Source organism: Rhea americana, unplaced genomic scaffold (genome assembly GCF_003343005.1).
Source record: "Rhea americana isolate MKP2758 unplaced genomic scaffold, rheAme1 scaffold_95, whole genome shotgun sequence".
Classification (NCBI taxonomy): domain Eukaryota; kingdom Metazoa; phylum Chordata; class Aves; order Rheiformes; family Rheidae; genus Rhea; species Rhea americana.
In genome coordinates, this window is record NW_028187144.1 from 1,746,935 (window position 1) to 1,763,842 (window position 16,908).

Consider the following 16,908-nt stretch of genomic DNA (forward strand, 5'->3'; position numbering starts at 1 on the left):
TGTTCCTTAATAACAGAAATCCATAACCTATATTTATAGAGTCAGAAGCTTTATTTCTGTTTTAGGTGGGAGTTTTCTAAGCAGAACAGCTCTGAGTGGGGCCTTGGCTGCAGCAGTAAAGTCACTGTGTTTCTAGTCTTGGTGAGCCTACAAGGCATAAACTGTAAACAAGCAAGAAGAAGAGCCTGCGTACCCTACGTACTATGCATGTATATGTATTTCTGTAAGGGCACAGCTAATCTACGTGCAGGGCTTTTGTTTTGAAATTTACCTTTTATCACTTCAGTTGTTCCATGCTTATTCATCTGCAGAGAAAGAGCTCAAGCTATGAATTTGCACCAGTCACCAACAGAGCACAACTATTTCTGCAGAATGGTGCTACAACCATCATAACAGGTGTAATTTAACTTCACAAGAGCTATAGGTTGCTGTGGTACTGCCTCTGCTTGCTACCATACAACGCAAGGCAAAGATCGGAAAAAAATACGATTGCTTAATTGCATGCCACTACTGGCCTGTATCCCACACAAAATTTGTGTACTGAGCATTACTAAATACACAACTTTCTTAAAAACATTTTATTAACTTACAATTTTATAGCTAAACAATGTTCTGTATTCAATTTCAATATAGTAACCTTTAAGACAAAACACATGGAAGTCATCACCTTTCTTAATGGAGAAAGGAGAATACAGTCCATTATTTGATACCATTTTACATTGTCCATAGGATCAGAGCATGGTACTCAGGCATTCCTGCCTGCCTGCAACCACCCTTTCACCACTGCTGTTATAGCAGCATTAGTTATATGCTTAACATTGTCAATGAAGAAATCAATCAAAAAAAAAAATTTTTCCTGTTCATAATTCAGAAGGTTTCTTTGAGTGCAAGTTCTGCTAATTTATCTTCTTTGGAAAGCCAAAGCAGCAATGTGATCCTTAAAACAACGCTGTCTAGAAATAGACAGGGAGCAGCTCCCTCACACATTCTGAGGAGGGCTGCCTCAACTAAAGTGACTTTAAAAAAAAGTTCTGTAGTAGCTCTTGCTTCCTTGTCTTGGAGAAAAAAAAGTCTTGGTTAAAGGGTTTTGTTCAGCTTTAAAAAAGCKAAATTAAGTGTCTAACACTCATTGATCCATAGTAAAAAAATAAAACAACTTAAAATTATTGCAACAGTGAGGTATAAAAATGAGTAAAACACCCGATTTTTGTTTGTGTCCCTATCCTTGGAAAAAAAAAATCACTTACACACTCACCAGACGTGCTCTAGGGTTTCTATCCTCAGGAAATTCTGAATATGGATGCCATTACAGAAAGACTTTGGGGTTATTCAGACACTGTACTGGATGTACTAGCAGTGTTTTCTTGGGTGGGAAGGGCAACTTCTTTTATGTCTTGTAGTAGCTCAATCTGGTTATCCAGTCTTTTCCTGGTTTCTAGAAGTTCCTGGATTTTTTCCTCTGTCCCTGTGATTAAAAAGGGGAGGGATATAAATTCTTAAGCATGTGTAATTATCAGTAATTTATAATATGTTACATATGCATACATACTGAGGTTGCAGAAGTTACCATCACTTAGTTTAGGCTACCATAAAACAGAGCTTTTCTGAAGCAAAGTCCTTAGCCTAACACCTTGCCTATTTGGTCTTCCATTAAGAGATAGACTACATATTATATGGAGACCAGAGTATTGAAATGTTGTCCAAAGAGAAGAGAAAGTTAGTACTAGAGTTAATTATATGCTGTTCCATCACACTACACTACTAAATCTCAAAACTAGCTACATTACAGATTTAACTTGAATCATCAAAACAAATGTGTAAGTTAACATTGAGTTAGTGTAACGCTGAGTTTGTATACCAGACTTAACTGTTGCATTTCTAGAATCCATTTGGACGGGAATTGCTCTGCTAAAGATCTATTTTAAATGTTTAAAGAGAACTTCTTTGAATTAGAGGTTTGGAGCAAGTTTAGAAACCTAACGGAGTTTTGACAACAACATTTTTTAAGTTTAAAAGAAATGTGTTGGACAGCTGAATTCAGCAGCCAGATTCTCAAAAAACACAGGTTACTTGCTATTAGTGCATCTAAGTTCCTGCTGTTAGATAGCTGCCTGCCTTCCATCAGGCTGCTTATTGGCAATACACTGATGGATTAACAAAGTTCTTTCCCTTTTTTGCAAAGCCCTACCTCCCTGAATTTCTACTTCTCTATACCACTTTCATTTGCGTAATGTTAAAAAGGCTATTGCTTTCAATGAGAGAGTTCAGTAACATACTTCGCTAAAATTTGAAAGCATTACCAAAGTAATAATATATTCTTACTTGTAAGTTGTAAATGAAGCAATTGCTTTGTTCAGTAACAAACAATGCAGAGGTGTCAGTGACCTGGTGGAACAAGTGCTTTTTGTCAACAAGTGTGAGAATTCCACTGTTGAAATTTCAATAAGGAGGCAGATTTATTTTGTTCAAATCTGAATACGCTTTTTGTCTTGAAGAGAGGAAAAAAAAAAAAAAAAAAAAGGAGTGAAAGAGGTCTCCAAAACTGTAATGGGCAGAGTAGAGAAAGTAGCTCCAGCAGTTTATTATCCCTGCTCATTTTGAATTACAGCATTAGCACTATCTCTAACAGTAATTTCTTAAATAAAGAAAAAGCCGTTTGCCCTCTGCTTTCCTTTTCTCATTTTCAAAAAGCCCAGGAAATCACTGCTGTCACTTTTGTATGACCCAGAATAGTAGCACAGTCTACACCCATTGCTTGGCAACGTCAGTTCAACTGTCCTCAGGAGTGCAATGGAAATCACAATCAGCCCTGTTGCCTGCCAAGGGCAGTTGTTAGGGCATTTCTATTTTGTACCAAGTACATGTGGTTAGAAGAACTTCCTGGCATACACTTGAAGAAAAAGATGGACTGTGTAAGTAAGAGATGAAGAAAGATGGCTTTGAGAATATCTGGACCCCCATCAAGTAAATTATTTGAAATAAAACAAAGAGTAGTCAATGATGTCAACCACTGTGCTATTGCGTTCAACTCATGGCTATGCTACCGACAGAAATGACACAGTTCTGTTCCTCTTCTTCCAAAATCTTATGGCAGAAATAAAATTAGTCCAGAGAAAGGTGTCAATGATAAGAATGACTCGCATGTGGGAGAGCTTCTGTAGGAAGACAGATCAAAAGAATCTCACCTCATAGAAGAGGTGACCTAAAAGAAAATAGATGTCTGGGGAAATAAATAAATAAATAAATATAAAACAAAACACACAGAAATGGCATGAGGAATACAAAGATGGAAAAACTGCTCACCATTCCATAAGAGAAGAGCTAAGGGATTCTCAATGAAGTTACTTCATAGCAAGTTTAAAACAGGGAAGCTGTAGTTTTCAAACATACATAACTAAGCTGCAAAATTCATTGCTGCAGATGCTCTGAAAAACAAATATTATCAGGGAGTTCAAAAGCTACTGCACAGACAGCTTACCAGAGAATAGAAGGAGATCAAAGATGATCCAGGCATCACAAAGCTGAGCACAAGAAAACAGAGCAGAAAGCAAAACTAGAAGGAAATAACTTTTCCTTTGAGGGAGAGAACTAGAATCGCCAACCTAGAATTCTGAAATCAATGAGATAGATAAAGTATTTCATATGGGACCTGCAATTAAATGCACCAAGTTTGGAGTAAAACTGCTTGATAGACGACCATACAAAAGTGATTAAAAAAATCTATTTCAACAATTACAGTTTGTAGTAGCCTTTCTGTACTGATGCATAAGGCTTTAGAAATTATGCAAGAAGATCAAAAATAAGGAGAGGAAAAAAAAAGGATAAAATAAAAAGTGGATTAAAGGTAAAGCATGTTGGATGGCTTAAAATAATTGGTTGCAGGAAAAAAACTAGTTGTTCTGGACTTTTATGTAAACATTTCATGTATCATTACAGAGACTTACTAGCTAAGACTTGGAAGATAGATTGGGACAAAAGAGCTAGTGACTTCCATCCCTGCAGTTTCGCTTGCTACTAGTTTCTTATTCCTCTTTGACCAGTTCATTTTCAGAGCTCCTCCTGGATCAGTCTTGAAACCAACCTTGATRCATACTTTCATTATTGACCTTGAAATGAAAGCAGGAGTATATGTATGATGTTTGCTGATGGCATCAGAAAAGAAGATTTTGTAGGACAGGAAGAACCAAGTGACTAAAGTACTAGGAAATTAGAAAGGCTACAACTTTTACATGTCAGAATCACATGGTTGTGTACATAGGTGCCAATATCAAGAATCTCTCTTGTAAGCTGAGAAAAGGATGAACTAATTGATGCAGCTCTGAAAGAAGTAAATGTGATCCAAGGTTGTCTGACATGAGAAATTATGAGCAGAGATGTATTAATGCCACCTTGTATTTGTATTAAAGGCACCTTGTCTAGGTAATTTTGTGACACCAGTCCCATTGCCAAAGCAGGAATTCAAATGTGAGACCAGGAGACTGAAGAGAGGTGTCTGGCTTGTTCCATCTAGCGAAGTGAAGGCTAAAGGACAGTATGTTTGTTAGTCCTCTTCAAATACTTAGGTACATAGGTAGAATGGGAGAAGAGCAAACATAAGGTAGAAGCACTGAACCTAAGGGTTAGCTAATTTACATCCATTTCCCTTTTATCATGAGTAAATTAAAGCATAAGTTAGAACAAGTTTGCTGTTTGAGGGAAATGTGAGCCAGAGATCTACCTATCTGAAAAATATTATTAAGCTTTCTGTTTGCAACAGCGGAGACGAAGCCCACGCCCCAGAGGTTCCTTCCACACCAGTGATCCCAAGTGACTGCTTGCACTTATTTCGATTTCATTCTTCAAGTGTTTTCAACTTGTTTTGCAAAGCATGCTACAGATGCAGTTCCAGGTATGTTTTGCTCATAATGGTTAATGCTCTTACTGCAACTTAACAGCCATGTAAACAGTGTTTACAAGAAAGGAGCAAAGTTTTAGCAGAAACAGGTTCCTGAAGGGAGGCTGTGGAGAAGCCTCCCCACACAAGGAGGAAAGGAACATGCAGAACCTTTGGTCCTTCGTAGCAAAGACCTTTTGGTCCTTTAAAACTGTGGAACTGTGACTTACCTCCCCCTTTATGTCAGGCAGCCAAACTGTATTTCTAAAGATTCAGGTATCAATGGCTTTTCCTCAGTAATTTAGATAATGTTGAGAAAGAGTTACCTGGAATTCTCATTTTAAGTGATCATAGCATCAAAATCCTCAGAATAACAATCTGAATGCCAAAAACCACACCGAGTCTGACAGCTTATTTCCCGTACCTGAATGAATGTTTGTCAGTATGTTTTCAAACAGTCCACAGTCAAAGAGCGACATTACGGTTTCTTCATACTCTGAGGATAAAGATAATTTGATTTACTGTTACACAATAAAGATTTACTGTACATTTTGGTTAACACAGCCCTGCTTAGAAGTAGCACAAAACCATAATTACTTATATCAATTACCTGAGTTTTTAAGAGAAGCAAAAATACAGGGAAAAGACTTTCTTTTCATATAGCCTGTATTAAGAAAGGTCAGTCTGCCAGCTCTGCTTTTTTTTAGTTTCATATAGGAAACTAGAAAGGAGACCTAAATGGCATTCCTGATTTGAGTCTGCACCAGCTCAGCGCAGTTCATTTAAACTAGGACATCTCTGGCTGGGCACTCTGCAATTTACTTAAGTCTTATTTCACTCCAGCATATCAGGACAGTACATGTAACGGCAACGCTGACGGTGCCAATTCCTCTTCCCAGATCACATCATGCTGACGTGCCCAGTGCACACACCTAATGGGCGTCTGCCTTTCTAGTACGATAAAAGTGTTTTTCTTGGGACACTGCTGTTGTTGTTTTATGTTAAAAATTAGCCCAGATTTACACCTCAAGTTCATAATTGAGGCTTCCAACAAAACAAAACACCTACAGAGTTCACAGGACTTAAGAGGTTTACTTAATGAACTCCTCTGAAACCCTAATATACTCTGGACTTCTTCACTGCTTCTAGCAGCTGTTGTCATGTGACGCCCTAGCTGCACTCACGAGGAAGATCGTCATCTCTCTTTTCATACATGTGCTTTAGGCCTTTTGCATAAATTAGCATTCTTTATACAAAGGTATAGTATTCCTAACTTTGTAAACCTGGGGGGATGATAGGAGAACAAGTGTGAATTTTATTCAACTCTTTTGTGGACAAAACAATATTAGAGTGGAATCTTCCAGGAACAATATTTCATACATGCTAATACTTAAAACCAATTAAGCCCCCAAACACACACTAGTATTTGGCATTAAATTTCTAAGTAATCATCCAAGTAATCATTACAACACTTAAAACATCCATACTCATGAATTTTTTTCAATCAAAAATGTGCTGGTATTAATGGACAGCTGGTCCCTCTATGAAGCCATAACAGCCACAATAGATCTATGATTCAAATAAAACCTTCCTGTTTCCAGGACCTCTCTCTTCTTCAGTGCCTGGGAGAAGAGTTCTGGGCCAGGCTGGCTAATCTACATATGTTTACACCAAGAAGCAGAAGATAGTTTCACGAACGCCCAGCATTCAGATCAGTGTTTTGGCTGCAAGGGCAAGCCCCATAGCTCACCATACCCGTTTCCGAAGTGTTGTCATCCATCAGTTTTTCCTGGGCCAGGTGAAGTGTGTCCAGCATCTCTTCAAATATCTCATCCAAAAGCCCCGCCTGTTTGCACTTCCTAAGAAAGTCTATTCGTACTGTTAAAACAGAATCAAAAGTGATCCTCAGCACAGCTGTATGGTCTTTCTTATACTGATTGTAGCAGCTTTCACTTGCCCTCTCCTGCAGGTGACTAAATATTTGGTTAAGTCCCCCCAACACTAACAGATCTTTACACAAATACCTGGTTCCTTAGCTCTATCCACTCAACCCTTTATAGTGGGGGAAAATAACATGGTGAGGCTAACATTAGCATTTTGCTGGGTGTAAAATTACGTAAGCTCTAGATTGGGCTTTGTTGATCAAAAGGAATGTCACCACAGCTCTAAGTGCAACATTCTCAACATTCTTAAAGCTTCCTGATACCCCCTAGTCTGCAAAGCAGCTGATTGTCTTTTTTTTGTTTTTAGTTTTTCTTCCTCCATCCCCAGCACCACACTAGGCACTGAACTGACTACAGGGTAGAAAACAGTGCAAGAATTAAGACAATATTGGAGTTGGTAGGAGAACTGAGGCTACTATTATTCCTACTGACACAGGTTTTAATTTCATTTATTATAGCCCATTTTATATGTCTACTTTGTCAGATTTGAACTGCTGGGAAAATAACTTTTTTTTCCCCCTCATCTCTCACAGCAGCAGGTCAGTGGCAGGTTTCAGTATGATCAATGAGCTGTTCAAAAAGGAAGACCTATTAGAGAACCCATAGAAGTCTGTAAGTCTCTTAAAATATGATGTTACTTTTTACTGGTGAAATCTGTGAGAAAGGAAATGTCATTTCACTTATAGTAGATGTCCTATAAATATTCCAGAATTGCTATAGGTTCTCTGTTCTTTATAACCATAGTAAAAAAATTCAGAAAAGAACCCTACTCTTACAATACCACATCCATTTACTGAATATGGCCATGGAAAGGTGGATAGATACCAGTCGTCTGCCAAACCTCTGACTGACAACATAATCCTAACATGCAATTACAGCAGGGCTGTCTGGGTAACGTGAAAACCGAGGAACTGAAGGATGGGTCCAGTAGTTGATTTCCCTATTATAAAGGCATTTTTATGGAGTAAAATAAGATAACACTATACAGTTTAATATAGGTTTCGAATGTAGCATAAGATGGCATGCAGTTGGCAGCAGTAACTGTAGCAGCATTTTGAAAGCCTGGTAACCGCCCAGTGAGCAAGAATGGGTGCTGAATATTCTCTCTTTTACATCCTGCTAATGCTCTCAAGCCCCCTCTGCTGCTAATACATCTTCTGCCTTTTCTAGGTTCTTGTAGAGCTGTGCCCCTCACTTCCTTCAAGAGAGGCTTAGAGCAAGACAACTGAGGTGATGAAAAAATTCCCCTTTGAATTTATCTGTTTTAATGCGGAGAGGGAGGAAAAGGGTCAGGCTGAGGTATCACTGTTTGCTGGCGGCACACAGTTGAACACAGCAGTCAGCTAAAGCAGAGGGATTATAAAAAATCCCAGGTGAATAACGAGCTCACGTCAGATAGTAAATCTCAGCCAAAGCACAGAGATTTGCTTGCTGCACAGCTACAGAAAACCTGCATAGTCATCCTGCAATATCAGACTCGCTCTCTTGTCAGAGCACAGAGCCACTTGTCTCAGGAAAATAATAAAAAGATGTGTTTGCAACAACAGTTTTAATCAAACGTCTCCAAGCTCTGAATTTCAACATAACAGATCACAGTATCATCTAGTTGTTCTACAAAATAAGTCGCACCTTTTTGCCTGTTGTTTCTTCTTTTTAGTATTCGTAAACTGTTTTCTTCTTCCGTCTCTTCTGTGCTCTATAAAAAAAAAAACATATTTTTACATCGTATTGACACTAACTGCTTCATTTTCATTATCTTATCTCTTTATTAACAGGGAGAAAAAAAGCATTCCATTTTTCAGTAACTATAGCCAGTTTCCCCACACACTTAACAGCAGTCTTCTCTGGAATGTTTACAATTGGTTTTTGAAAAGGGAAACAAAACCATCTGTTTAAGAACAGTCTAATAACTGGGATACCACCCTTCTGTATTATTGTTATTATTGCATTTGCCCAGCATATTCAAATACCACAGATGTCACCAAATGACTACGGCTAAATCCCAACATAAATGATGTTTAATTCTCCAGACTGGATGTAATGCTTAAAAGGATTTGAGAGGAAGAATGTTTTCCTTCGGAATGGTTGCAGTGATTCTCTGCTGTCCTACATCATCCCACGGTACTACAAATGATTCTCAAACACTGCCACAAGACACTAATGTAAAAATGCACTGCTTACATGATKCTAAATGATTTATCTTGCAGCAACTAAACATACACAGAGCACTGGAATTTATTTGCAGTGATTACTGAGATTGCTGACACTGGAGAGCAGGAGAAACAGCATATTAACTTGGTAACAAACCAAATGAATCTCAGTTGTAATACCTGAAACGTAAGTGGATTTGCAACTGAGAAATTATTGGGGACAAACAACCTACAAATAGAAATGCTGCTTCATGAAAGCTGCAAAGGTCCTCAGTGTCCCCTCACATGACCTCCCTTTAATCTGCAAGGCCTGTGAATGGCARAAATTATTTTTAAGAAAAGCTGGATGCCACTTCCTCTACAAAGGAGGGATCCTTATCCCCACCGATCAATATGAGTTTGCAAGCATACTTCAGTGAAGCCAACAGAACTACTTCAAATTCAAAATAAGCTCTATTTAGAAGTTTCCTAAAAAAAAAAAAAGGGAGGGGGGAAAGAAATATATAAATACCCCTGCAACCAGAGAGCTGTTCTGACCTGATAACTCCTGAGCCTTGGGAATGTTCAATCTTCACACGCAAAGCTATGAGAACTGCCTGATCTAAAACGAAAATCTGCCACATCTGCCGTGAGCGCAGGCTCAGGAAGGAGTAAGCACTGGTTTAAAGGGCCAAGTGACTTATCAGAAGCAGTTTTCAGGGAAACTGTCAAGCCCTAGGCAAATCTGAGGGCTTTAGAATTTCAGAAGAAAAACAGCCCCCAAGGGGAAGCTCTTTCTGTTCCCATCAAGATCACAGCCACTGAGTCATTCAGAAGGCTTACAGGTTCCTTTTTTGCACCACATTATCTGAGAGTAGGATCAGCTCTGCCTGAAGCAGCTCTGAATGCAGTTTTGTTTTGAAAGAATAGCAAGATCAAAACAAGAAATAAAAGGAGCTGTAAAGGAAAAGTTCTTGCACTCCTGTGAAGAAGTGCTTTTCTGAATACACTGTCAAAATGCTTCTTTAAGTCTTTTGCTGTAGTGAAGGTGGGTTTCTGTTTTAGAACTACTTAAATTTGGAATTACCACTTGTTCCCTGATGGCGGATGATTTCATTGCACGTCTTTTCCTCTTATTAGCTGCATCTGGAAATCAAGAGACAATAAAGTAACAATGTGTCAACCTCAGACTGACAATTTCATAGATTTAAATTCTCTCTTTTCCCCCAAAGCTACGTATATCAGTCACTTTGGGTGGCAGTGCATGAGTATTTGAGCTTCCCCAAAACCTGGCATTTCAGCTGAATTTATATTATTTCTAGGTAAGAAAAAGTACAAGCTTGAACCATTAAGTGCAAACTCCTGCAGCATTAGGATACTAATCCCAGCATAAAGCAAAACGCAAATTTTAACATACAATTTTTGACAGTGGCAGAGAACTGATTTCCCCCAGCAGCAACATTACCTATACATAGTAAGAATCTCAGGAAAGTCAGAAATTTATGAAAGCTTACTGTTTTTTTTCCTTGTTTATTTTAATACACTCTCAAAACTAAGTTTACACAGAGCAGTATTCTAGTGTCCTAAATGCATACAAATGCTACCATGTTTTCTTCAATGCACCGACCTCCTAGAAAACCACAAGAACTGCTACTTAGAAACAATTTTACTTTAAGCTTTGTATTATTTAAACTTTTAGTGATTTGATCTTAGATCTAGGTGAAATCATTACTCTGTCCCTTCTATCACAATGCACTGATATCTCTCCAATATCATAACTGGCAGCTGCTAAAAACAACAACATGACAAGCAGAGAAGGTTAACTCTGGCAAGCAAGAGGTGGAAAGAAAAGAGCAGGAGAAGGTAAAAGCTAGGGAAAAAGAGGACAACCATCCATATGCTGAGTTTTAAATGCAGAGGGGCCATGTGCCCCTCTCCCTTCTAACTGCATGATCTTTGGGTAGCACATGGTAATATTTTTGMTATTAGAAATCATCTTATTGAGCAGAACAACCAGCCACTGCTGGTACAGGAGGGCCAGTTTGTTAAAGTGATGTTACGGTGTACAAGTGATGAGAACGGTGTACAAAAATGCAAAGAACATCCTTGGGGGGAGGAGGGGGGGGTCGGTCACTTCCTTGAGAACAGTGTACATCTGCGTTTTTGTTTTTCATAGCTTGAAAGGAAATCATAGGCTCTCACTAAGTCTGCAAAAAACCTGGGTGATCTACCTTGAAGCAGGTAAAGAATGCTGGTGTAGGTACAAGAAGCGTTGCCTGTTGTCTAACAGGACATCTTTGTCCTGTGGTAGGATTTTCTCCGTTCTTCAGGATGCTTGTTTTAAGGTATGCTAGGGATGTCTTATAAAAGAAGAGGAACACGGTCCAAACAGCAGCCCAACTTTTCTTGCTCCCCACAGAGAGCGTTTTCAACTTTTTATGTTCAACAGCCTGAATTCTGGGCACATCCAACATTTCCAGTTAGGCTCATTTCCAAATCTACACTGCCCTCCTATCCCTGCTGCACAGGGCTGCAAGGAGATCTCCTGGCACCTATGGCAAGCTATCTCCTTCCAGTCACAGGAGAGAGGCCTGGCATTTCAACACAGGAACGTTCCCTGGACCAAGACGACAGAGATGGTCTTTGACCCCCCCATTTTCTCCAGGTTATGGGAAGCAAGCGAGAAAACAGCTCCTGTTCCCACAGTCCAGTCTCAGCTCAGCCTGCCCCAGAGGAACTGCTGAGCTACTATGCTTGAATTAGATCCTGAAAGTCAAAAACTCTGCCTTGGAGCCAGTGTCCATACCCTACCTCTATTTTACTTTCTGCACATAACTTCTAGCAGTAGTGCTTCCAGTCTGATTGAGCTTAACTTCCATTTGGAAGTGAAGGCCACTTTAGGACCTATTCTGTTTTCAAAAGGAATGTGCGCGATAGCTTAACTATGTCACAGATTTGGCAAATTCAGTAATGTTCCTGACTACCTCTGCATCAGCAAAGCCCCAGGACTGTCAAATTAAATCGTATTTCTGTAGCAGAGGAAATAATCTTTAAATGTGGGTTATATAACCATTTTGTTACACAAAAAGCTCTTTGGGATCCTTCAGAATGAAAGGCCCTATTCAAAAAGTACTGCAGCAAATATAAAAGACACAAATGTGAATGGTTTAGCGTAACTACAGATTAAAATCCCAAGGTGACCACTCCTGTAGCAGCTCTCTCTTGGCTAACCAAATGCAAACTTGTGCATCATTCACTAGCACGGTTCTCATATCTCACAGGGTTTACAAGCTACTTTGGCCTACCTGCCTATACATGGTCAGAATAATTCCATGAAGGATCTGGTCCACAGTATTTTGAGTCAATTTCGAGGGAGATTCAGGGATGATCAAATATAAGCATTTTCTACCTCAAAATGATTTAGACTTCTCTGCACATGCATGGATCTCAACCAAACCACTCCTGAAAGATTAGAAATCCACCACTCTATATAAAGGTGGAATAACATTAATTTTGCTCAAATGAGTTATTGACTGTAGGATATAAACTTCTAAAACAAATGAAATCAATGAAGCCAATAAAGAAACTCACCATAGTGATTGGTCCTACTGCCTGGATGATGTTTTGGGCAGAACACTCTAAAATTTAAGTTCAATTTTAAGAAAAAGAGAAAAAGTATTAATAAATATGTAAACAGTTTTATGCTGACTGATTCAACAGTTATTTTCCCCTCTTTTAACTGAAAGTAAATTGAAAAGTTTTTTTTTTTWAATCATGATTTTTGTTCAGCATTACCCACCTAGAAAAGTACCTACAACGCCTGCTGTAAAGTCACATACATGCACAAGCTTGTATTTGTATTTTTTCAGCCTCAATAGATTCCGAATGCTCTCAAGTTTTGAATCATCTGCTTTTTTCCCCCCACTCTGCTTGGACCTACTCACTGCTTACATGATGTCAGACTCRCTTCATATGGTGTGGTGATCAAACACTGTGGCAGAAGCAGCACTCTTGTTGCAACAAATTATTAAAATGAGATTAATGTTATCCAGCTGAAATATCGAAGTACTAACATTGCTTGATTACAGCTTGATTGTTGTTCTGCCCCTTTGCCCCATACCAGGCGAGGTCAGAACCTGTTTAAACACATCTGCCTTCCAGTCTGCTTGAACTTGTGAGCCCAGCAGAACGAGCTGGCATAGCCACAGCATTGCACTGTGGTGCATAATACCATTTATTTGCTCAGAGATCTCTGTGCCCCTTCCCATTGCCCAGTGCTGAGGCAATCCCCAAATCCTTGGGAAGCGAGACACCCCTCTTTAAGGTCCAGTAGCTGAAAGCTGCTCAATCCACTCATTCCTTGAAGAGTTTAGTAATATGTGAGATGGGAACATTTTCTCCATGATCACTAGGAGAACAATGTGAATTCCTTGGAAAAGACAAAAAGCAACAGACAGAGCAAGAAATATTCCTTATCTTCTGGATACAATAATGTGTAGAAAGAAATGTCTTGCCAGGGAACATAAACCAGCTTCTATAGTATGCCTTTCTTACAGAAGGATCCCAAATAACTTTTTAAACAATTTTGCCTTGTTAGAGTGTGGTTTAGCTGATCTCTTCATCAAAAAAAATCTCTATTTGCCAAGACCAACTCTCAGGTATTTGAAAAAAATTTAAGGTGAATTGCATTTACGTGGGAATTTTCTAATTATTTTCATTCTTTTCTTTAAAAAAAAATTACAAGTGCTGACCTTAGAAACTAAGACTGTTTCCTTTACAAACCAACTTCTGCATACAAAATTTATTTTGATGCACAAACCCCAGATTTATACATGCAATTCATATTCAGTGAAGAAGTTAAGTACTAGAGACACTTTACTTACATCCCTGAATTTCTAATACTGCCCTTTGGATTTTAAAGGGACACACTTCCCTTTAATTCTACTATTTCCTGGTTAAAAAGCAGTTTTCCTATGCATGGGAATAGGTTATAATCCACCCACAATACCCTGAGTAGCCAATTTGGAAGCATTCCCTACCATCATCTCTACAAGAGAAAGCTCCAAATCATGCTTACTTCCCGAGGTTACTGGGGAAGTGGCTTACTAGCCACTTGCATAGCACTGTATGACCTCTCTTTTTTATTTTATTTGCTTTGGTAATCACTGCTCACCATTAGCATGATGCCAATTTAGAATTTAAGAACACGAGATCTCTCCCCAGTGAAGGCATTATTGCTTCTGAAACGCTTCTCAATATATTATATTTCTCCATGAAAAAGTGCAGAAGGCTGTCAATCCATGCACAGTTTTTGAAGCCTTGCTCTATTCTCTCCAATAATCTCACATAAGCTGCAAATTTRGTGCTTCTTCATTTTTTTTTCACCGATATAGTAAAAAAGTTTGGGCCCAAATCCCTCAAGCTTGCCTCACCATCCTTCTTCAATCCAGTCATTTTTTCACCTCTTCAATAGAAACAGCTATAGTCTAGTACCCTATATTCCTATAGTAACTAGTCTCACACCATGTCATAATAAAGGCCATTTTCAAGTTCAGGTTCCTTCTTCCAAATCTCCAAGGTCACCTGCTCAGAAAGCCATCAAATCAAACCATATATTGAACGATCTCTCTATCCATTTGTATGTAGACTGTTATTAGTCTATTTGTCTTTCAACATCTTGAGAAATTCAGTCTTTTTCTATGCAAGATACCATTTCTAAAGTCATATGATGGCAGCCATTTATTTTGTGATGCCAGAAAATTTCTGTATTTCCAACTACACTCTCTGAGCTTTACAGGCTCTCAAGGACTTTATAAAACATAATAAAGTAAACATATCATCTTCCCTACAACTGGGCCTACACACTTTTAGAAAGAGGGACTTATTTTGGATTGAGAGCCCTACAAAAGCAGTCAGGAAGAGTATTTTGGCACTGAAGAACCCATCTAATTGCACTTCTTCCTGAAAGAAGTAATGATTATACAATTTACCAGATTAATGAGAGACCAGAGTAGCCTGTGATCTCTCTGGTCTTACACAGAAATGGACATTTTGGATTCTGTGAACCTCAGGCCTTATTGAAACAGTAGCATCTCTGAAAGCTCCCTGCAGTCTCAATTCTTCAYCTTTCATCTGCAGGGTATCATTCCTTCCTCCACATAACTGGCTCCATCTACTGACAGTAAAGTAGGCAGGCAATCAGAAGGCAGAAGATATTAGGACTAGCATGGTCAGGACATTTTCTTAAATTCTTAAATTTTCTTAAAGTCTGTTCAACAGCATTACTGCTAGCAATATACAGGAAATAAGAAGGTCTTCAGTAGAAATCCAAAGTTCTCTCCCAGCATACAGAGGGGAAAAAAAACACCAAAATTCACCTACTGTGAACAGATCTAGACGTGCTGCAAGTCCATGCTGAGGCCATACTTACTGAAGCTACTGAACCAAGAGGAACTAAGAACTTGGGTCAAACCAAGTCCTTGAAGGACTAAACAGTCAGTATGGAGAGACCTCCTCAGCTTTAGCCTAGTGACCTTTCAGATGTTTCAGGCTCAGACACTGGACAGCTTCCTTCTCACTGCTGTGTTAAAGGAAAATGTTTTCCCTGCTGCTTGTGAAAACTTCAGGCAAGGGTGACTGAGAAAGATTTTAAGAAGGGAGAACATCTTCCTTTTTTWAAAAAAAAATCTTAAACAATTTAAGACTCTTTCCTGACAACATCACCAAAGCCTTGACAAAAACAGTTGGAAAATTTTTAGTTAAATACCGGTAAACTCCATTCACTTCATCTGTTTCTATCGCTGCATCATCGCAGAGCGCACAGAAGTAGTGATAACTTCTGCGACAGGCTCTTTCCTCGCATCCCACAGTGGCTCCTTTCTTGCGACAAAAGTTGCACACCTACAACAAAATGAGGTTTAGCAGGTAGGCATTACAGATAGCTAATGAAAACCTCAGCCTTAAGAGGCAAACACTGGGGGAAAGCTGAATCTTTCATTACATAACTCATCACGCAAGTTCACTTCTGCAAGCCTCTACTGTGTTTATTTTTCCAGTCACTTTTCTGCTATTTTGTCTCAATTTCACACCAATTTGTAACATGATGCAAAAAGCCATGTGAGGCACTGGGCATCTTTCCCCCTTCTTCTAAATCTTACACAAATTTCAGTACACAGTGGTTATATTTATGTTTTCTAGGGTAACTTCATAAAGGAAAAAGATCCATTCTGGAGACAAGGGAGAAGGGCAACTAAAGACAGAACTACTAGAAAAAAAAATCACATCAATAACCTTAGTTCTGGTAAAGGAAAATATGTTTTCCTTTACATTTCTAGATTGCATAATTTTGTTTCAYGTACTGTCTCAGTTCTCTACCAAAATCTCTTTGAAAAGTCTTAGTCTTTTCTCTTAGTAAAAGAAAAGCCAGAAAAGCCAACAAGTGCTAACAAAATATGTATAAAGTTTCACTAAATATAACGCCAAACCAATGTTTCTAATTCTAAACCTGCAACTTCCTTAATCAGAAGRACAAAGTACTCTTCTTTATTTTTTTCAAGCATAAACAGGCCACAGAACCTTCAGTGTGTACCCTACTGCTGCTTAGTACTATGTCAGGATTAAGTGAAGATTCACAAAGAAACTGCCTTACCAGCCGCTTTCCTCTTCTGAGTTCATTCAACACTGACGCCACATCAAACCTTATATCCAGGTTATCTGAGTTATACTCTTCAGATTCTACAAATCCTGAAGAAAATAACTAAAGACAAAACAGAAAATATTAAGAATTAACACAGACATTCAATCGCCTACATATTCCAGAAAGAGAAAGGGGGTTATGAGACCAAATCCACTCTTCTACTTGCCCTACCTAAGAAAGGCTGATTTCTCTCTGTATTTTTAAAAGGTTTCAACTATGTTGAGCAAGGAGCTGTGCTTAAATCTTTTCCTGTCAAAAAAAAAAAAA

The 16,908-nt window shown here is 38.7% G+C and overlaps 1 protein-coding gene across 4 annotated transcripts in view; it reads right to left on the minus strand.

The window, feature by feature from the left end:
* Positions 1-563: 563 nt before the first annotated feature.
* The window catches only part of PHF11 (PHD finger protein 11), a 23,282-nt gene continuing 6,937 nt past the window's right edge, over positions 564-16,908 (minus strand). For 3 of the 4 annotated variants that reach the window (XM_085324963.1, XM_085324960.1, XM_085324962.1), the window contains 8 exons: positions 16,594-16,701; positions 15,712-15,845; positions 12,537-12,583; positions 10,033-10,091; positions 8,446-8,512; positions 6,629-6,751; positions 5,298-5,369; positions 564-1,465 (listed from right to left, as the gene is read on the minus strand). In XM_085324963.1, the coding sequence (XP_085181089.1) occupies positions 1,326-1,465; positions 5,298-5,369; positions 6,629-6,751; positions 8,446-8,512; positions 10,033-10,091; positions 12,537-12,583; positions 15,712-15,845; positions 16,594-16,701 (750 nt within the window). In that variant the 3' untranslated portion in view covers positions 564-1,325. Of the gene's footprint in view, positions 1,466-2,322; positions 2,489-5,297; positions 5,370-6,628; positions 6,752-8,445; positions 8,513-10,032; positions 10,092-12,536; positions 12,584-15,711; positions 15,846-16,593; positions 16,702-16,908 lie in introns of all 4 variants that reach the window. The other variant, XR_014898227.1, reaches the window with a different exon arrangement.